The sequence below is a fragment of the Rhineura floridana genome, chromosome 10, assembly GCF_030035675.1.
Source record: "Rhineura floridana isolate rRhiFlo1 chromosome 10, rRhiFlo1.hap2, whole genome shotgun sequence".
NCBI lineage: Eukaryota > Metazoa > Chordata > Lepidosauria > Squamata > Rhineuridae > Rhineura > Rhineura floridana.
In genome coordinates this window covers 80,974,196-80,996,374 of record NC_084489.1, presented here as the reverse complement: position 1 = coordinate 80,996,374, position 22,179 = coordinate 80,974,196, and the positions used below count along the sequence as shown (strand labels likewise).

At 43.8% G+C, this 22,179-nt stretch overlaps 1 protein-coding gene across 2 annotated transcripts in view; it reads left to right on the top strand.

The window, feature by feature from the left end:
* LOC133365310 (sodium channel protein type 5 subunit alpha-like) overlaps positions 1-22,179 on the top strand; it is a 351,981-nt gene that overhangs the window by 155,516 nt on the left and 174,286 nt on the right. For both annotated transcript variants that reach the window (XM_061587000.1, XM_061586999.1), the window contains 2 exons: positions 2,390-2,614; positions 19,483-19,546. In XM_061587000.1, coding sequence (XP_061442984.1) covers positions 2,390-2,614; positions 19,483-19,546 — 289 coding nt within the window. The remainder of the gene's footprint in view (positions 1-2,389; positions 2,615-19,482; positions 19,547-22,179) is intronic.

Genomic DNA, 22,179 nt, shown 5'->3' with positions numbered 1-22,179 from the left:
CTGTCCAGAGCAAGGAGGGTTTGCGATGACCACAGTGTTCTGGCAGATGATGCCCTCCCCCCTGCTCTCCACTCCCCCTCTGCTACACCACTGATTCTTCAGCAGAAAATATTCCTATCTGGGACCTTGGAGAATCCTGTGAGGCAGAGCAGTCAATACTGGACTGGAGGAACCAAAATGAACAGAGAGCTCTCCCTAGAACAGACTGTGGTCTGAAGGAACCTAAGGCCAGCTCCCTGCTGAAGCTAAGCAGGGTCAGGTCTGGCCAGTGCCTGGATGGGAGACCGCCTGGGAACCGTATGTAAGCTGCCTAGGTTTCATGAAAAAAAAAGGGGGTATAAATGCAATAAATAAATAAATAAATAGAACACACCTGATATTCATCCAGCAGGGTCGTGTTCATAGGTCACAGGCAGTGCATGCCCTTTGCATGCAGAAGGTCCTGGCTCCAATCTCTAGCTGAAAAGGCTAATGGTGGAACAGACTCCATCTGGATCTTTGGAGAGTTGCTGCCAGTTAGAACAGGCAACACTGGCTTAGATGGAAAAATTCTCTGGGGCTGCTTCACATGTTCATTGAGTAGTGAGTGGTGGCCAAATTTCTATTCAGGAAGCTTGGTTGCCATTACTGATCTTCTTATTGAGAAGACACCCCCCCCCAAGCTTCTATGCAACCAGAGTGGTTTCCACAGAACGATACATTTGAACAAACAGCATTAAGGAATGTAAGGATTTGGTAACAAGACTGTCTGTGCACAACACAGCCAGCCACACCAACCCCCTCTCTCAAACCCCGGTCTTCCTTTATGGAATTGCTGCTGTTGCTCATTGTAGGGCCAATTCCAGTAGCCTAATTGACTCTTGGACACCACAACCTGGTCCTATCAAAAAACCGAACAGTAGGGACTTTTCCTACCAACCACTGAAGCACGAGAGTCAAAAGCAAAATTTTGGATGCAGTCTAAGTTTGACTAATTTTCTGAATTCATCCTCAGTACTGGAATGCTGAGAATCCAGTTTTAAATCTTACATTTTGAAGCAGGGCATCTAGCATTCACCTGCGGTAGAAAATCCACAAAGGCTGCAGTCCAATATCTGACTGGAAGTCCAACTGAACTCAGTGGGCCAGACTTCTGAGTAGGTCATACTATGAAAGTACAGGGATGTTAGAATGTGGGTTTCTTGTATCAAATCTTTAATTCAAGACTTGGAAATCAAGTTCCATGTCCTAACATTCCTAGGTATATCAGAAATATAAATATAAAGAGCTGCATCCAATGCTAGTCTTCCTCAGAGTGGACCCAATGAATGAACCTAAGGTAATCATGTTAACTCATGTTACCTAAGGTAGTCATACCTATTGGATATGTTTTAATGTGGATTCCTGCACTGAGCAGTGGATTGGACTCGATGGCCTTGTAGGTCCCTTCCAACTCTACTATTCTGCGATTCGGTGTTCATTAACTTCAATGGAGGGCTAGCATTGGCTACAACCCAACCTTTATCTGAATATATACACACGCCCTATCTTGTTGGCTTGCAACCAAATTATGTTACAGCCCTTTCCTCATATTAAAAAGTTCCATTTGATATCAAATGCCCTGCAAGTAGTATATACACAGCAATTGTGACATGGTCAGGCATCTGCTGATGGCCCACACTCCTGCAGGGGTTCCACTGACAGGAGCCCCCTGGGCTTGCTGCAGTGAAGTCATAGACTCGCAGAGGGACAGGGAGCCCATGGAGGAGGACTTTCCCAAGGCCCTCCAAAACCCTTTGGCAGTTTATTACAAATACAGAACCGGCCATTGCTCTTGGGTATCAGCAGTTTCACCTTGTTTTGACCCTGATCTTTAAAGTATTTCATTAATTCCCAAATGCTTGAGGACTGGAAGCTTAATGCCTCATATACAAACAGCAGTGGGTACTAGCCAACCCCTCTAAAATTAATGGAAAATGCCCCACTGGTATTAAGAGAACTACATCAGATTACATCAGATTTCCTACTAGGGAAGAGAATGTGCTTAAACAGGAAGATATGTATAAAAGGTGTTAGATCTGAAGGATGGAACCCTCTTTATGTTGCTTTTGTCTAGAGTAGTGCAGACTCCCTAATTTCACTAGTCTTACTGGAATTATTTCCATTTTCCCCAGACTTCCAACATATGTTTTGCCTGAGCTGGAGCCTCCAAATTCTCCCCGAATTTCACTATGAGTGAAATTTGATGGGAACTCTACCTATGCCATGCATTCACAACTGGGAGTTACTTGGGGTGGGTGTCTTGTAGATGCAATCACTCCTAGCACTGAGTTATAATACTCATGCAATGCTCTTACACAGCCAGCTTTCATATCTCAGTCTGTAAACTTGTTAACCTTTGTCTCTTTAGGTTTGAAGACCATCGTAGGTGCCCTTATTCAGTCAGTTAAGAAACTTGCAGATGTGATGATCTTGACCGTTTTCTGCTTGAGTGTTTTCGCCCTCATAGGGCTCCAACTCTTTATGGGAAATCTGAGGCACAAGTGCGTCCGGACGTTTAACACCACCGCCAACGGCACATTTATTCCAGACCAAGAGAAGTGGCCATCCTTAGATGAGTATTTAAATGATTCAGGTAAATGGCTCTCTTTGCTGCTTTTTTACTGACTCCAGGTTTGTTTTTGCCAATCCTGAATAAGTGAATGTATAAGAATGTAAAAAAAAATACAAATAAATCCAAATTTGACACCATGGGGAAACTCAGAGTTCTGTGCCAAGAAAATTCATGTTTTGCATGCAAAAATTTAAAAGGCTGATCAGAATTTTTTTAGCAATATTTGCTCATTAGGATACCTGCAGGGGTGCCTTTTCCTTTATGGTCTCCCCTAGATGCTAAGACTTTCAAATGAGGTTTTGCTGAGGGTTCTTCTGCTGTCAGAGCTAAGGTGGGAAGTGACGAGGAACAGAGCCTCCTCTGTGGTGGCTCCATAGGTAAGGAAGCCCATTGGACCAGCTCAGTGTAAACCTTCACGAAACTGGTGAAAACCTTTCTGGGTGGGTACATACTTAGTGGGTAGGATGGCTGTTGTTGTCACATTACTAGCATTTGCAGAGTGTCAATTTTTAAAATCATTGTAACCCGCCCTGGGACCTCTGGGTGGATTTGGGCAGTGGGAATCTAGGCTAGTTTTTTCTCTGGGCCAGTTTGGTAGGTTGGAACAGGAAGCGCAGCTGACCTTCAGTGAGAGGAGAAGACAGTGAGAGGGTGGAATTGAGGCTATCAGCTCAGCAAACAAAAAGGGCCAATAGAATTGTACCTGTTCCCATAATGCTTCTGATTCTGGCCTAGCACCTGAGCCTGAGAAATTTTGATCTCTAGCTGTGTCTGTCCTCACTGATCTATTGACCTGTTTGACCACCATAAACAGGACGTGGGCACAACAGCACTCTCCCAACTTGTGGAGGTAACATAGCCATTGTGGCTAGAGATGACACCAAGGCCAGCTCATCTAGTTTTTTGGTGATGGGACCCAATCTGAGCCAAAAGGCTGATGCATCTCTCCCCAGCCATCAGCAGCACTGCAGCCTGTGTGATTTCATGATTTTAGCAGGCCAATTCAAACATGCATTATGAAGTTGTCTGAGCCCCATGCAGTAACTGTACCGCCTCAAGGTCCATTTACCATGTAACAGTGGGGCCCTTTAATTACTACCCTGTTGTATAGGGTCTGCTTTTCTATGAGCCCTTCACTCATGGCTAGATCCAACCACTAGGGGTGGGGGCTGAGAATGTGAGTCCTCCAGACAACAAAACTGGCATGCCGTCTGTTAGGGAGCCAAATTCTGTAGTTTTAACCAACACGATTGGTCTTTGTTGGATTGTTACGTTTTGAAATACTTTGGTATTTGATTGTTACTTCCCCCAGGCAACTGGTTGGCCGCTGTGAGAACAGAATGCTGGACTAGATGGGCCACTGGCCTGATCCAGCAGGCTCTTCTTATGTTCTTATGTACTTATGATGTATTGATTTACATTTTTGTTCTGCTGTGAGCTGCTTTGAGCATATTTATATGGGAAGGCAGCATACAAATTTTATTCATTCATTTATTTATTGTCTGCATGGTCTGCGTAAACATTACCTCCATTGTACCCACATGGCTAAGATAATGTTTACAGGACCCCAGAGAGAAAACTTGAATAGCTTTTTCACTGAAGAGGACAGTAATTGAAAAAAGTGGTTTTGGTTGGGGGTATGTGTGTGTGTGTTGGGAAGGTTTTCAAACAAGTGGTTCCTCACCTGAAATCTGAGGTGGTACAGTCCCCACCTGAGGACTGTACCACCTCATTCCTTGCATTTGAATCAACTGAGCTGATCAAAGAACTTAGAAAAAGAAAAGCCCTGTAGGTTGCATTCTGTGGGGTATTTCTCACTCCCACTCCTCGAAACAGTGGCAACAATAATAATGGATCTCAACGTTGGGCATGCTAAAATGTGCAGCTATGACTATTTCAGTATTGTTGTGAACTGTGATGTCACATTATGCAAAGGGGAGAAATCTCCCTCTCTTTGTATTTTGCTATGGCATTGTTGTTATTGTTGCTTATACCATTTACATGCCAAAATGGCATTAACGGAAGCCAGTAGCTATTACTGGACAAGTAAGCTATCCTAAGCCCTTGGAATGCCAATCACTCCTTTGTGGCAGGTTGGGGGCTGAAATTTGGCCTGTTAAGAGTTCAAAGGACAAATGAATCAGAGGAGAAGCTTTGTCCAAAGTGATCTTTTGATAGGAGATCTTTTGATAATGTTACTTTGCGACTGTAGCTCAATTGGGCATCATAAACCACACTTTGGGCAGTATACAGCAAAGTAGTTCCATGAGGGCAAGGATTTCTCTCCCTCCCTCTTCCTGTGCACTCCCATGCCCTCTCCAAATCTTCTCGAAATGGTTGGGGGAACCCCAGAACACATTTCAGAAGTACGTAGAGAGAGGAGGAGGGAATGTTCCATTGCACAGCCACAGGTCCTTCTGCTAACAGAACTACTTTGCTGGATAACTCCCTTTGATTCTGTGCCTGTAACACAATCTTTGTGTATGTTCATGCAACTTCTTTTCTGTCTGTTGCATCCACCTGTAAATGAATGAGGCATGGTTTAATGAAAAAGGAGCAAAAATGAAAATAAACACGGGAATAGTAGTGTTCCTTTTCCTGCAGGAGCACATGGCTTTACTCTTCCCATAAGTGGGAATATTGTCTCGATTGTGCTGCTCCCTATCTAGAAACATCCTGGCCAGGAACAAATATGCAATTCCAGACTCTGGAAGTGGATCAGTCCCAGTTTTATCGGGTCAACAAAACAAGCAAACGAAGCCCAAAAAGAGATACATGTCTGGGCAGGCATCTTGTGGAAAGGTAAAGAAATCAAATTAATAGATGAAGAATTGCAATACTCTGCTATAAAACTGGCCTGTGCAAGAAGGATCCTCGAACAATAGAACTGTTGTGAGGGTGAGCATCTCATTGAAGCGGAACGACAAGAGATGGGTTGAATAAGGCAGAGATTCTCTGCTGAATGGTGTAATTAAGGTTTCAATCTCATCTCTATTCTGTCTCTTTGTACAAGTATTTGGCAGGGTTGCCACCTTTAAAAAACAAACATGGCATCACTGCTTTTTAATAGCTACACATCAATGAGTTTGCCATTCCTGGCATGCTAGAAAGGGTACCTCTGTTGAATCTCTGCCTGTCCTGCAGCTGTTTAAAAGGCAGTAAGCCCAGGTACATGGGTCTCTAACTTGTGGTTCAGGACCAACAACTGGTGGATAAGTCCATCAAGACCTAATGTATGGCAACTGTGAAAAAGGAGAATTCCTTGTTAGAGATGATTAGGAAAGGGTTCTGAAGAGAAAATTGCCAATATGAAATCTATGGTGCAACTGCACTTGGAATACTGTGTACAGTTCTGGTTGCTGCACCTCAAAAAGGGTATTGTAGAGTTGGGAAAGGTACAGAAAAAGGCAACCAAAATGATCAAGGGAGTGGAATAACTCCCCCATGAGGAAAGTTACAACATCTAGGGCTATGTTTTTAGTAAAGTGGAGGGGGAGGATTTGCTAGAGACGCATGCAATTATGCATAGGGTGGAGAAAGCAGTTAGAGAGAAGTTCTTCTCCTTCTCTCATAGTACTAGAACCTGGGATCATCCAGCAAAGCCGAATGTTGGAAGATTCAAGACAGAGAAAAGGAAGTCCTCCACACAGTTCATAGCTGAATTTGCTCCCATGTGATCACTGCCAACTTGGACAGTTTTATGAGGGGGTTAGACAGAGTCATGGGGGAGAAGGCTCCCAATAGCTACTAGTCATCATGGCCTCTGAATACCAGTTGCTGGTATTAAATTAATAAATGGAAATGAGAAAGTGATGTTATGCCATGGTTCTGTGCTGTACAGTGCCCCCATGTTAGCACTCATGGCCTATGCTGGAGAGGCTCGTTTTGGACAGTTGATAACCGATGGTAGGAAAGTGTTTTCCTAGCACATCTTTAAATAAAAGGATGCCTTATTTACTTTTAAAACAGTACAAAACAACCTAATGTACGGTAAATGAATGCAGCAGCCAGCAAACATAAGAACATATGAAGAGCTGAGCTGGATTGGACCAAAGGCTTGTCTAGTCCGAAGCAGAGAAGCCCAGAAGCAGAACCTACCTGTGATTCCCAGCAACTGGTATTCAGAGGCATGTTAGTGGAGATAGAACATCATGGCCAGTAGCCATGGATAGTGGCACCCTCCATGAATTTGTCTGATCTTCTTTGAAAGCCATCCAAGTTGGTGGCCACCACTACATCTTGTGGGCCCAAATGCCACAGTTCAGCCATGTGCTCTGTGAAGAAGTACTTTCTTTTGTCTGTCTGACCCTTCCAACATTCAGCTTCATTGGGTGTAGAGCCTTTGGCAATATGGAAGTGAAAGGTATAAGCAAAAGGCAGCAATCCTTGGTATAAGAATTGGGGCGTGATGCAAGCATGCTCCGATTTTCACCTGTGAAATGTCAGAGGGTATGGAGCAGTGAAGAGAAGAAAGGGAAAACTAGGAGAGAAAACGGGCAGAGTGTCAGTCTGCACATGGCCAGGAGCTGCAGAAGGAAGGAATTGCACCCTGAACCAGTCAAATCTTGGGCTGCAAGCCAGGGAGACTGCTGGCTCCAAGGGAATGTGCTCTGGGGTTTAGTCTGAACTTTCAAGGAGCTGTCCAAGGTGCTGAAAGTTCACACTAAAAGTCCAGAGTGGATTCATTTTCCCACTGACATTGGAGCCACCAGTCTCCTCTGTCTGCAGGCCACTCATCTCTTATTTCCCAGGCTTTAGTTATTTGTTGCTATCATGTGATTCCACTGCTATGTGTAAAAAAAAAAATCTACGGGCCAAATATGAGTGACAACGCTGGGGAATCAGTCATTTTGTAAGTATTGTGTGGAGATGAATGACTTAACATTATTCGAGGGGTATTGATCACACTACATAATAAGATGCCGCATTTCAATTGTGAAGATTGATGTTGCAAATGCAGATAAAGTGAGGATTAGGGATGCTAAATTCAATCAAACAAGGACTAGATTAAGTAAAAGCCTGTCATTGTTCATTCGAAAGTGGTGTGTCGGATGGAATCCAGAGGAAATGTAAAAAAGATGGCCACATTTGCCCAGGGGATCATCAGCTATTAGGGAAGAGTTAGTATAAACCTATGGCACATGCAGGAAGAAAACAAGGTAGAACCCAGCTAGGTGTTCAGAAATGCCATCCTAGAGGATTCAGGTTCAGTCCTGGGATTTTGTGGGTTTCTGGGGAGAGACCTTTGGTGGGCCACCAATCCCCCTTGCAATGGACTTCCTCTTTATGCTTTGCCACAGCAGGCTCAGCAGGCCCAGAGAGTGGGACAGGCAGGAACAGAGATTTGGCTCTCTTTCCCTGCTACTGCCTCCACCAGCCGCCAGCAAACATAATTCCAGCAGTGAAGATAAGTGCAAGGAGGCAGGGGCTGGAGGCAGGGAGGCAGGCAGGCAGGTGGGTGAGCAGGGGAGGGTGTGTGTGTGTGTGTGTGGTGCTCCTTGGGAGCTTAGGGGAGGCAATGAACCCTTTTGTGCTCCCAGTGACATCATGCTTCCAGTGACTCAGTCCAAAATAAGCTCGGAACTGGGTTTAAAAACCCACTTTTGAGTTTGGAGGCAATTTGTTTTTGGGAGCCCAATATGGGGGAGTTTGCCTATCACTAATCTTAAAGGTTTTGGGTTTTTTTTAATGTTGTGGTCAGTTTAATGTGCAGCAGGTGGAGGAGATCCCCTAGCAAAGGGGAGGACCTCAGACAGTGATCCCTGATGTGGAGGATGGGGGTGTTATAAGTACACAAGAGTGCCCCTATTTTTACTTGTGAAGTGCTGGGGATATGCCACTTTTCTGGGCAAAGCTCCACCAAAACAGCTTACAACAATAAAAACTGGAAACATTGTTTTAAAAAATCAACATTTCCAAATAGAATATTATAAAAATAAAACAAATTCAGAGCTCCAGCAACGTAATAATAATTCAACCTCCATTTCTGGAAGTAGGAAAAAATATACTTGGGGGAGGCCAATTGAAACAAATGAGTCTTTAAGGCCTTCCCGAAAGCCTGACGTGTAGCCACCTTCAGTTTTTTCTTGCTTAATAGGGGCATTTGGAATATATGGTGTCTGAATCAGAAAGTTGAAACTTGGTGGTCGTAGAGCAGGACCGCTCACCTGTGGACCTCCAGATGTTGATGGATTACACCTCCCATCATCCCTGACCATTGGCCGTACTGGATGGGGCTGTTGGGAGTTGTAGTCTAGCAAGACATGGAGGGCCACAGGTTAGCCATACCTGTTACAGAGGTCATTCTTCTACCAACATAAACAGGGTTGAAATCCATTCTAGGGACATTTTTAATTGCAGAGTTTACCTAGAAGTAGACCCACAATGTCATCCTTCTAGAATATTGTTACTTGCACAGTAGCAACCATGCCTCCATATTTCAGCCACTTACCATTTATAATTTTCATTCTGTAAACGAAAAATGCCTGGGGTGAAAAATACCCCACAAAATGTCCCATGCTGTTTTTCAAGCAAAAAAAAAAGACCCAGAAAAGGAGGTAAGTGCTGGTCTTCTGCCACACTATATCTGGCAGCATTTGGGGCTTTTTAGTTTAGAGAAAAGGCGGGTCAGAGGAGACATGATAGAAGTGTATAAAATTATGCATGGCATTGAGAAAGCGGATAGAGAAAAGTTCTTCTCCCTCTCTCATAATACTAGAACTCGTGGACATTCAAAGAAGCTGAATGTTGGAAGATTCAGGACAGACAAAAGGAAGTACTTCTTTACTCAGCGCATAGTTAAACTATGGAATTTGCTCCCACAAGATGCAGTAATGGCCACCAGCTTGGATGGCTTTAAAAGAAGATTAGACAAATTCATGGAGGACAGGGCTATCAATGGCTACTAGCCATGATGGCTGTGCTGTGCCACCCTAGTCAGAGGCAGCATGCTTCTGAAAACCAGTTGCCGGAAGCCTCAGGAGGGGAGAGTGTTCTTGCACTCAGGTCCTGCTTGCGGGCTTCCCCCAGGCACCTGGTTGGCCACTGTGAGAACAGGATGCTGGACTAGATGGGGCCACTGGCCTGATCCAGCAGGCTCTTCTTATGTTCTTACGTTCTTATTATGGAAAATTTTATGATGAAGACACAATTGAATTCAGCTTGGGATTGAAAAATGCTCCCTAAAACTGTCTATATCAGTTTCTTACGTTCTGTTTAAGAATTAATGTATTGAGGTGAGACAGAAAAACAACTACTAACTAGCCCCTAAAGCTATCTATGTCTAGTTTAAAGTTTTCCTTGATGAAGGTTAAGAGACAGGAATTCAGGTGATCCCTTGGCTGTTTTCAGAGTCCAGCACACTGTTTCCAGAACAGAAGTCTGGCTGTATACATTTCCAGTCGATGTGGAACAGATGAATTATATATATTTGTAATGATCTTTGGCAAGTGTATTCTAGAATAAGAATGCTCAGGGCAGGAAAGCACACTATATATGCGTTCTTCTGTGTGGGTGGGTGTTACGGTTTCTAGGAAAGAAGCTTAAAGTTTCAGGCCTGCCAACCTGGCAGTTGACAATATGTCTTTATGGAGATATTAAGGGTACACTTAGTAATAATGTGCAGTTGAAGATTTATGAGTCACCCTAAATTCATGAGAGATAAATAGCAATAAGCAAATATGCTGTCTGCTAGGGAGGAGAAAAAAATAGATCAATAGCTGTACAAATCTGGAGTTTGCAGTCATTTCTTTTTCTCCAGGGTTTTAAAACCCCCAAATGAACCTTTTTTTGAGAGCACCACCATGTGCCTCACCAATAAGCACAATCCAGTCTCTGCCAGAAGGGCTGTGGAAAGGCAGCCTCACGCCCCATTAACTATAACCATTTTTGTTTTGTTACTCACACTGACGGATTGCTACTTCCTCAAGCAACATGCCCATGGTCTTCTGAGCCTCTGAGAATTCTAAGGTCTTTAGAAAGCTCCCTGCTTCAAGTATCTTGGCCTAGGTGGTACTCAGCCTTGATAGGATGCGATCACACTCTTTAATTACTGGAAGGGTTCCACACTGAAGTACACTATCAGGGAAGACTGGCCCCTTTAACTCTATCTTCTCAGTATCTCCCTGACGGCCCTTCAAAGTTACAGTACTACAAATCTGTGAGTAGGGAAGAAACATTCTGCAAGCCTGCTGATCATGGTCAGCTGGGCTTAACTCTTATTTCCATGCACCTCACTATACAACTCTGTAGCATGGATGCAAGCTTATTAGATGTATGAGACAGCTGCTATGTGGTGTGCACCAAGTCAATCATCTTCAGGCTTCTGATTTTAAATATGCTATTGTTAAGGCTTCAGATAAGTGAATAGTAGGCCGCATATAAAAACAAGGGGAACAAATTCCAACTGTTCCTAGACCCGATTCTGTTGTTGGGAGTTATTACGGAAGATTCATTTTATAGCCCCCTCCCCAGATGAGAGTCTGCCCCTCCCAGGTGAGAGAGGAGTATTTGATAGTTCAGTGGGTGCAGGGCCTGAGCCTATTAGCACTGCAGAGATATGGACAGTCTGTTCTTTTTTATGCTTGGCAGTGATCCTTTGCAAGAAGGATATGAGTATGTACTAAGTGTGTGTGGGTTGTAATTAGGGATGGGATCCTTTGGCCGGTTTGAAAGGCTTCCATCAATCAAACAAGCCAGTATCAATTCGAGCTCATTCGTTGTCTGCTACCTGCTGCTTTTATTGATCTGTTTCCCCTCCCTTTCAAAATATATTGATACGAATATAAATATTTGTAAATGAAATATTGGTATATTGAAAAGAAAATATCAACAAATGAAAGGAAATATCAATAAAATTATTGTTCTTATTATCAATATTTTACAGGCGGTTTTATTTTTTTAAACTGTTCTCAAAAAGAGCCATGGAAAATCGCTACATAAGAATCTGTAATGACAGAGAATAAGCAAATTAATGGAAAATTCGGTACCAAATCCAAATTGGGTGAAATTCTAGCACACCCCTAGTTGTAATAATGTTGAGTGAGACTAGTTTGGGTGTGAGTGGTTGGCAAGTAGCGACATTGTATAAAGTGGTGAATGGTTGTAGCAGTTGTGTGAATGGATGGAGAGACTGACATTGGGTGAGTGGTTGAGTAAATATTGTGTTGTATGTTGGTTAGGAGTTGTATCATGCTTCCTAGTAACTTGTTTCCTGAACTTAGTTAAACAGATATGGGTATTTGAATGTGGATGTTGTATATTTATGTATTTGGAGTTTTCTTCATGTGAATCATCTGATATTGTGCTTATTGTATATTTATGTATTTTCTATATAATAAACTGCTTCGAGATCTGTGGATAGTAAGTGATCTATAAATGGAGTATATAGAAAATAGTGCACTATCTTAAAGAAGATATAGTAACTTGCAAGCAGGTTGTTGTGGGCTATTGTACCTTCAGCAAAGGGATGAAGGAGAAATAACTCACACCTTTGCAGAAGTTCCATTCCAATGTGTGGAAGGTGATGGAGCTGAGTGGTAGGAACATGACAAAGAGAGCAGAACCAATAAGGATGCCTCACTCTCCCCTCAGGTGATTCTAATTGGATGGGGGTAAATGCCTAAACAGGGCTTAGGATTCTATGGTTCTCAGGTTAGGAGGAATAGACATTTTCTGGCTGTGGCAACCAGAGAGTTTTCTTGAAGACATGTCAAAACTGTTTTGTTCTGGAGAGTCCCCATAAGGGCTGGCTAAATTTTTGGATGCTTGTAAATAGAGATGGAAAGAACTGTCAATTTTGGTTCTATCTCCTTTTTTCCAGTCTTAAATCCAGTTCTTCACATTTCTGCAACAATTTGCGTGTTTTTTTTAATAAACAAAGTCCTCATGAAAAATCTTCAGCATTTTATGGTGTTTTTCTCCTAACCCAAACATTTTTGTACACAGTTTTGACTAATGCACACATTTTTGCATGCCCTGTCTCCTAATATAATACAGTTCGTATGTTATATTCACTAATAACATTCATTGTTATGCACATTTCCCAGAGCTTGGAAAAGTTACTTTTTTGAACTACAACTCCCATCAGCCCCAGCCAGCACACGCTGGCTGGGGTTGATGGGAGTTGTAGTTCAAAAAAAATAACTTTTCCAAGCTCTGACATTTCCACCAAATTTATGCATTTTTGTAAACATTGGTTGGCTGGAGAACTGCACTGCAATATTCAGATAAGTGCAAGTTTCAAAGGATGGCTGTTTGATTTCTCGTATTGTTTCAGAAAGTGCAGGGGTGAATGCTGATTTTCATCATCATTAACAAAATGCATTTTATTAGGAGGAATTGCTTTGCAAAAATGTGAATATCAGACAAAATTGCATATACAATTCATACCAAAATGCTGATGAATTTTCATGAGGACTTTAAAAAAAATCACAAACTGATTTGGAAATGTGGAGAACTGCATTTAAGATTGGAAAAAATGAGAAACTGAGAGAAACCAAAATTGGCAGATTTGACCATATATGTAGCATACAAATATCTTGGCAACTGAGTAACACCTGACAAGGTAGGATTTTTAAAAAAAACATCTTCCAGCCAATGTCTTCCCACAACCATTAAGGGCACAATCCAACTACTATTTGTACCAAGCTGAGAAGAGTTGGATATGGTGGACCTCCAGCTGATCTGGCTGGATCCTGGCTTAACCGGGTTATGCCAGGCTATGCTGGCATAAGCCCCTCACGCCAACTCAGCTGTGGCTGAGCCAGGAGCCAGCCAACTCAGCTGGAGATCCACAGGGAAAAGCCAGCCCAGAGTATGGGGCAGTGGCGGAAGCTGGTGGAAGGCCTGCAAACAGGCTATTCTGGCAGCATGTCAGAGGTGGGGCCGGGGGGTGACTTATACAATATCCAGATCCCATTCAGCTCCCTCCCGTGGCCCTCCATCGGGGCAGCTGACACGCCGGGAAAAGGGGTGGTGGAAGGAAACGTGTTTTCTTTCCTTCTGCCATGACCTGCCGCACAGCCAGTGTCCTCCTTTTCACAAGGCCTCTGAGTGACAGCAGGATGTGGCGGCCCCTTCTGCCAGCTCTACCTCTGCTGACTTTGCCCCTGCTAGCCTCCAACAAGTTGGATTGCTCTGTAAAGGATATTACTGTCACCGCCTGTTAGTGCATGGAAGCACAGCAAGTTCTCCTTTACAGATTGTGAAAATCTCATGGCGATGCATGTATTCTTCATTTTCTAGCTGTTACAGAGACCGTGCATTTTTCAGTTGCTTTTGGGGTCAGGCAGTGTCAACAGCAAAAGCATAACGTCTGTCTGTATCTGTGGAGATGACTACAGCTTGTTGAGAATTTCTTTCAAGGCTTTGTAACAACTTTTTCATAGCCTCTTTCAAGGATACATCACCTTCAAAATGACCTTCAGGGTCATTTTTGAGGTTGGCATCTACACATCTTATATACAATTGATTTAGCATCAGTGCCTGCTTTTAACATGCCCATGTCAATACAAATTTTAAAAAATGACATTGTATCTGGCCGCTGATCTCATATACAGGATAGAACCTGTATCTCAAAAAGGGGAGAGGGACACAAAAGAACAACCCGGCCTGTCAAGAATGGTTCTTGCACCATCATGACATCATGACATCACAGCATGATGGTTGGGGCAGGGGGCAGTGACAAAATGGGAGACGGGTGGCAGTGGTGGCCTGGATAGGAGGCCAGGTGGGAGGCTGGTGGGGGCTGTGGCTGCAGTCTGGACAGGAGGCCGGGCAACAGCTTTGGTGACCTGGGGGGGGAGGGGGAACTTTGGTGACCTATGGGAGGGAAGGGGGGAGCTTTGGCAACTGTAGGCAGGGTTGGCGAGTGAAGCAAGCAGGAGCGGCAGCCCCTAGTATAGCATAATATTGTGGAGGTGACAGTTTGCATATAAAATGCTAGTTGCGGTACAAGTAGTATTCTCAGATCAAGCAGTCTCCAGTTTGCTCCTCCCTTCCTCAAGCAGAGAAACAAACCATGGAGCAGTTGGCTTACTGTTACATTCGAACCAGCACTCGAACCAAGAGCAAACCTTGGCTTCTGATCATGGTTTGTTTGAAGAGAAGCAACCCAGGAGCTCTATGGTTTGTTTTCCCACTCTGGGAAGGAAGGAGTAAAGCAGGGACTGATTGTGCACAGACTAATTTCCCTAATCGTGGCTTATGGTCAGCGTTATCTTCAAATGATGCCATTAATTAAAAATAAAACAGGCTCTACCCACAAGTTTACAATCTAATTGCACGCAGCACTTCACAATAATTGTCTCGGTGATTGTTGAAATGATTTAGTAAGTTTGGCCAGTACTATTACCCAACACTTCAGATTGGTGTGATGGGAAAGGGAGCTCAGAATGAGTGGCTTTCCTAAGGTCACCCAGTGCCTTCATCTCTAATGTAAAGAAGATGAGTGAGGGAGACTCTGTTCTGTTGACAGGTGACAGGAAGTTTTTGTCCATGATTGGCTTGTGATGGGAGTTCCTTTGCAATCTCAAAGGCCATCTGGTCTCACCTACATAATTTCCTTTCTGGCATCTTTTCTGCATTGCATGAGGCAGTCAAAATGCTGTGACTAAGTCTTCTTTGTAGTTTGAAAAGCTGCCTTTCAGATCCAATTATTCTAGTGACTGGTAAGAAACACTGGCCAGTTTTGCACCTCTGCTTGAGATGAGGTTGAGTTACCTGTCTGAGAGAATGAACATTTCTTGATCGGCAGGAAGCCTGTTTCTGATAAATCTGTCTGGAAAGGTAGGAGGCTTTCTGAAGGGCAGAAATGAGGAAAGAATTCAAGGAATATCTTCTTGAGAATCTGGCAAGACTGGAGAATATCCCCGTGTGCCCAAATGCTCCCAATTTACAAGTCCTGAAGGCTGGCCTTTAGCAAAGCACATTGCTAGAAACTGGGGTGGGTGGATGTGGGCTTGCAGTGTTCCACTACTGCTTGAGGCCTGCTTTTGTGCAGAGGAGTTTATGGTAGCTGAGACTGGTTGAGGACTTGTTTTTGGAGGGAAGGAAGATATGGCAACCCAAGACCAGCTGAGTCCTGCTTTTTTTTGGCGGCAGGGAAAGGTTACGGCAACCCAAGACTGTCTGAGGGCTTCTTTTTGGGGGGGAGAGGAGGTAGCCTATGGCACTTTATTATTATTTTATTTATTTATTTCTTGTTACATTTATACCGTGCCTTTCTTTCACCATGGAACCCAAGGTGGCATACATGTGGTTCCCAGGGGGTCTCCCATCCAGGCACTGACCAGACCCAGACCTGCTTAGCTTCAGCAAGGTGGTGGCCTCATGTGCCTTCAGACCATAGCCTGGGACCAGTTCAAGCCTCGTTGAGACCAGTTTTTGTGGGATGGGAGGTAACAGCAGCCTGAGACATGGTTGTCCTTTGGGGTGTGAGTGAAAAAGTGATTATGGCAGCCCAAGACTGGCTGAGGCCCGATTTTTTTTGTATGTGTGTGTGTTGATGAATTTGATATAATCACCCCACTTGAGTTTATGTGTTCACAGTAGCACATGAAGGCTTAAACTGAGGAGGGGGAGTGGGCACGCACATGCTGCCCCCACCTCAGTGCCCCTGCAGGTGCACCCAGTCCATCCCCAACCTTCCTGAATCCACCAGGGAGGAAGGAAGCACCTGGCACACCCCAGTCTTCCTATGCAATAACTAGGAAGTTCTAAAGTGGCCTTGGAACAACGCTTGGTTGAAAGTGCTTGCAAGCACTTTTGCAGGGCTCTTGCTCACCAGGAGGCCTATAAGTCCATTCAACCAAACACTCTTCCAAGCCCGTTTTATACTTTCCTGGTGACTGCAGGAAGATTGAGGTATCACAGGCATCTCCTTACCTCTCCATCTCTGATTTAGGCCTCACATATTCTTTTGAATGCAGTGATTAGGGCTTTGGTTAATGTCATCCTATCTCCAGTATCAGTTCCCCAGCTACAATGAAATATACTAGACTGCCAAGGAGGCAAGTGATTTGCAGTGGGGAAGGGATGCAGATGGGGTGCACTGAACTCGTCAGATGTCGGCTGCTTTTCAGCTACAATCCTTCCCACAGTCCCTGGTCCCTCCAGGTAGGGTTCTAGGATCTGTGCCTGCCACCAGATGTCATAAGAATTGATCGGTCCATTAATGCACAGTGAGGTGAAAGGCTGATGTAGAAGAATTTGGGGTTGTATAATTTCAGAGTGCAGTTGGTGTGGGGGAGGCAGGTTGTCGCATTCTGCAGCATTCCTCCATGTTAAAAAAATCAGTTCATCTGTATAGTAAACTAGCATTTCATAGAGAAAGGTTCATTATAGCCCGCTAGTTTACTTTGTTTGTGTGGGAAAAGCATTGAAACTAGGGCACGCACACCACCTGCAGGTGCAATCCAGATTCCTGCTTACTCATTCTACCACATCCTGTATAATAATAGAGGGATAGCCAATGTGGTGCCATTCAGATGGACCATGATTCCCAGTGTGCCTGACCATTGGCCAGGCTTGCTGGGGCTGATGGGAATTGGAGTCCAATGACATCTGGAGGGCTCCCCTGCTGTAGCGAATAGATTGGCTCTAAGTCTGTCTTATAAGGTAACAGTAACCTGTAATGATGACAGTTGACATCAGTCTGCTGATAGGTGGGTGTTTCATTTTTAAAGTTCCCCCATGTAAGGGAAAAAAACCCCTAGTACTCCAGGAAGAAAGCTCTTAGCGGTGAAGCCTGCACCCTTCACTGCTAGCTTTCTAATTCTGGGGAGGTTTGTGGTTGGAATTTCTTGGCACAACAGCTCATGAAAAATGAGAAACCCCTCTCTGCAGGCTAAAGTGGTACTGTCTCTTTTACCAACTCAGGGCTGTACCACTTCATCCTGCTGCATTTTATTGACCAGGCTCTCATTCAGTCCCCAAATAAGAGTCCCTTGCCTTTGCACCAACCCAGAGTGATTTCCCCTTTGAATGGAACCGTTCCAGCCTGGAGTGGAGGACGGCTAGCACTGCCCTTTTATCTTTTATCTTTTATCTCTCCTGTACCTGGTATGAGGCTGCTTGCTGAACATTCCTTCCTGCCGCGGTCATGCTGTTTTGCTTTATAGGCGCCTTGCCACATCCAGAGACAGCTAAGTTCCACTCAACACCATCACACCCAACATCTATCTCTCTGGTGGGAGAAGAAGGCTTTAAAAAAGAAAAAGAAAGAAAGCTGTTCCCTATTGCTTATGAAACAATGCAGCCTATCTGGAAGCGAGTTTCTTTTATATTATGCAGAGCTGAGCTGAACAGAGTTCTTTTAGCAGAACTTTCAGATCAAAATAGGTTGGGAAAATCAGGGTGTAAATAAGATCCCTGGATTTCCTCCCTGTCTCGCCCCACCTTTTTGAACTGCTAGCAGTAGTGACTAAAGCGCTTCCTGGCATTTTGGCTGTTGAATGCCACTGTTTTTTTCCTCTGAGCGATGGGCAGAGTGAGAGCAGGAAGTTTTGCCCTCATTCTGCTTGGCTTCAGGATGTCGCCCCATGAAGGTGTACTATCACTCTGAAGCCAGTCATGAGTGAGGACAATTTTTTTTAAAAAAGAAAAGGAAGTGAGGACATTGCCCTCACTCTGTTTGACTTCAGGATGGCGCCACCATGTGGTGTTGTTCTGAAGACAGAGTGACGGCAATGACTCCTGCCCTCACTCTGCTGGGAAGAAATGGCAGCCACCGGGCTCCAAGATGCCAGGAAGTACCATATTAAATTTGCCCCCCATTGTTCTGCTCCCCCTTTAAACTCACCCCCCAACTTTGCTGCCTGCAGATGGATTGTGATGGAGGGAGAGCATGTTAGAATTGTTTAATATGTTTTTTAATAATGTTTTAACCCTCTTTTAAAGTTGTTTTTTTTAAAAATGTTTTTAACGCTGTTTTGTTTTAATGTACTTTAAGATCTGTTTTTATGATGTTTTAAAGTGTTTTTAGTGCTTTGTTTGCCGCCCTGAGCTCCTGCTGCGAGGAGGGGTGGGATACAAATTAAATAATAAATAATAAATAAATAAAATAAATATTGGCTTTGCCCTAGCTAGTTATTATTAGTAACAGAAGCAAGGGCAGGAACTGATCCTTTAGAAAGGAATGCTTTGGGGGTTAGTTTTCATTGCTGTTACATCTTTATCCAATTGGATATGTTGTGGAGTCAAGGAAAAGCCAGATGACTCCCAAAGCAAGCTGTTGTGTAAATCTGGGTGAAGAAGGATACCTAAAGGATAACCCTAAGGATAACCTTTCTTTTTGGCCCTTGGCCATGTGCTTGTTATGCCAGGCACGCTGTATCTGGCCATGACTTGTATGGACACCCCACCTGCACTTCCCATAGGAAACCAACCCCGCTACTTCTGTGTGGGGCAATGTAAGCATAAGGAGCCGGTGTTCCTGGGCCTTATGGAAGAGGATGCCACTTGATACCCTATGGGGACAACTGATTGGGAATTGCCGTTTAGGGACGATGCTGACTTTAGAGATCTCTACTGCTTTCCTGATAGAACTACACTTCCCAAGGTTCTTTGGGATGCGGCGGTGGGGGGGGGGGACTGTTAAATCCATTTAGGCCCATAGGGTAGATATGTCTTGTGATTTTGTGATCTTGGTTTTCTACGCTTCTCCACTTTCTTTAAAAAAAATCCCCACCACATGTAGAAAACTAGTGCCTCTGGGAGAAAGATTCTAGTCTAGTCCCTTCTCTCATATGCTAGCTTTCTACATGCAGGGAGTTTTGCATAATCCTCTACCTCCCAAAATTGGGCCAATGAAAGATCCCAACTGTCCCAAGCTTGCATGTTTTGTTAAAGAAAAGCACTGGAAATTAACACTACTTGCATTTGTGTTCCAGACAATTACTTCATAAAAGAGGGCACTACAGATGCACTATTGTGTGGCAACAGCACAGATGCTGGGTGAGTAATATTTCACGATAGTTAAAGAAAGGACTAACAGTAAAACAATATTATTATTATCACTGCTACTACTACTATTACTATGCTTATTTCAATTAGATAGCACTATATGTTGGCATTGGTAGTTCTTGTGTTTGAAATGGTATTTTCAGAACAGGGAAACGAGGCCTCTGTAGGAATTTTGTTAAGAAAAGAGCTTATGAAATGACCATTGCGTGGGAATATTTATTTTATTTGTCAAAATATATATTTACATTGCCCTCTTGGCCTCTGCTAACATAGTTATTCGTTCAGTTCTGTTCTACCTGCAGGATAATGGGGTCTCCCCTTCTGAGGGTCAGCAGTAACAGAAGTGGTGGTGATGGTGAATCTTTCAGGCATGATAATGCAATTTTCCAAACAGTGGGGGAGAATGGAGGATGCGTTTTGCTTGTTCAAAGCGATGTTCTTTCAGAGTCTTATTACCAGGGCTTTCTTGATCCGTTCATTCCCCCCTCCCCCTCCCCCACTGGAAACTTGATAATGTGTTTGATGTTGTGGATTAGTGCTTTTTTTTTTAACCTATTATTAAAGAAAAAGAAAAGAAAGTGAAATAAGGAAGTGAGACATCAGCTATACAAGGGGGGGAATTGACTGATGATTAATTCTAGTGTTCTCCCTCGGGAGACGGAGGAGCAAAGTGCTTTGGAAAATACTTAAATGACATCTAATTCCAGAGGTCTAAATAACTGTGGTTGCACTGGAGACTGACAGGTGCCCTCTTGGGAACATGAGAACATCAGAAGTTGCCTTATACTGAGTCAGGCCATTGGCCCGTGGGGTGTCTGCCCTAATGGGCAATGGTTCTCCAGGGTTTCAGACTGCCTGGAGATGCTGGGGAAAGACCCCGGGTCCTCCTGCACGCAAAGCAGATTCTCTACCATGGAGCTGCAGATGTCTGAGGGCTTCTCTACATGTTCAGCGAAGGAACTTACTGCAAGGGGAGGGCAGCATTGTGGCGGCGGGCTCCATCCCTACTCTACGCAGGTCCTGCTCTGACACATTTCATGTCAAATGCGCTTGGCAACTTTCTCCACACAGGAACCCTCACGGTTAGGATTCCTGATCATGGCAAGATGTGTCTACGCATATGCAAGTGTACATGAGCAAGGATGTTGCAGATCTGTGACAGAATGCATGTAGGGCACTGGGAACACTGTTCTCGGATGTTTCCTCTCTCCCATGCTGCTCCTTTTGCGCACCTGCTCCTTCCTCCACTTTGCAGCTAGAACCCCAAGTGTGCTTCGCAGCAAGGAGAGATGAAATTGGACAAAAATACAAGGAGGAAAAGCTGGCACATTACGGGTGAATTTAAAGATAAAGTGGCTATCTCTGAATTGCAACCTGGCAATGATGCCCCTAAAGCTTTCTGCCATTAATATAAGGCCTCTTAGATTTACATAAGGAAAAGGGTACAGCATTCTGTAGAAGATCAGAAAGTGGACCCAAAATGGTCTGTGGGAGGTGCATTGGCAATGGACTGCCCAAGTAGAGTACCAATCTGAAGCACAAAAACACTCATTGGAGTATCCCATGATGGAAGCAGCGCTTGATAGACTGAATCCATAGTTTTTAGGTCTTGGACACAGTATGGATACCAGTTGGGGCCAAACTAAATATTTTGTGGGAATTAGAATCCTACAGTTCAAAGGGACCTCATCCTGTCCAATCCGCTGCCAATGCAGGATGCTCACCAGTTAGAAATGGAAGGATATTTTAATTTCAGTTCTGTCCATTTCTCATTTTTTTTCAGTCTTAAATCCAGTTCTCCAGGTTTCTGCAACAATTTGAATTTTTTTTAAAAAAAAAATCCTCATGACAATTCTTCAGCATTTCTGTGCCAATTCTTCCTAAGAAACACATTTTTGTTTGTTGGTTTGACTTCTACACACACTTTTGCATGCAATTTCTCAGAGCTTGGAAAAGTTACTTTTTTGAACTACAACACCCATCAGCCCCAGCCAGCATGGCCACTGGATTTTGTATGTTATTTTTACTAATGCATTCATTGTTATATACATTTCCCCCTACTATATGCATGTTTGTAAACATTGCTTAGTTAGAGAACTGTGCTGCAAAATTTGGATGAGTGCAAAATTTAAAGGCTGGCTGTGTTTTGGTTCCCATATTATTAAAGAAAGTGCACATTTGATAGATTTGGCTTTAATTGCAAACTGAATCAAATTTCTTTCCCATCCTTACCACCAGCATTCCTGATTGGTGGCCATCTATCCTCTGCTTGCAAACCCCTAACGAAGGAGAGTCCACCACCTTCTAATGCAGCCTGTTGATAAGCTCTTACCCTCAGGAAGTTCCTCCTAATGTGTAGTCAATGTCTTTTTTCTTCTTATTTGGCTCATGTCTGACTCTCTGGAGCGACAGAGAATAAGTTTGCTCCGTCATCTGTTTGACTGACAGCTGTTCAAATATTTGAAGATGGCTATCCTATCATTTCTTAACAGTGGTTGCATTTGTGTTCCACCTCGGACAGCTCCTTGAAAGTTCATACTAAAACCCAGAGTGGATTCCACTGCCCCACTGACATGGAGCCACCAGCAGCCACTGACTCTTAATCAACTCTTCTTCAGGTCAAA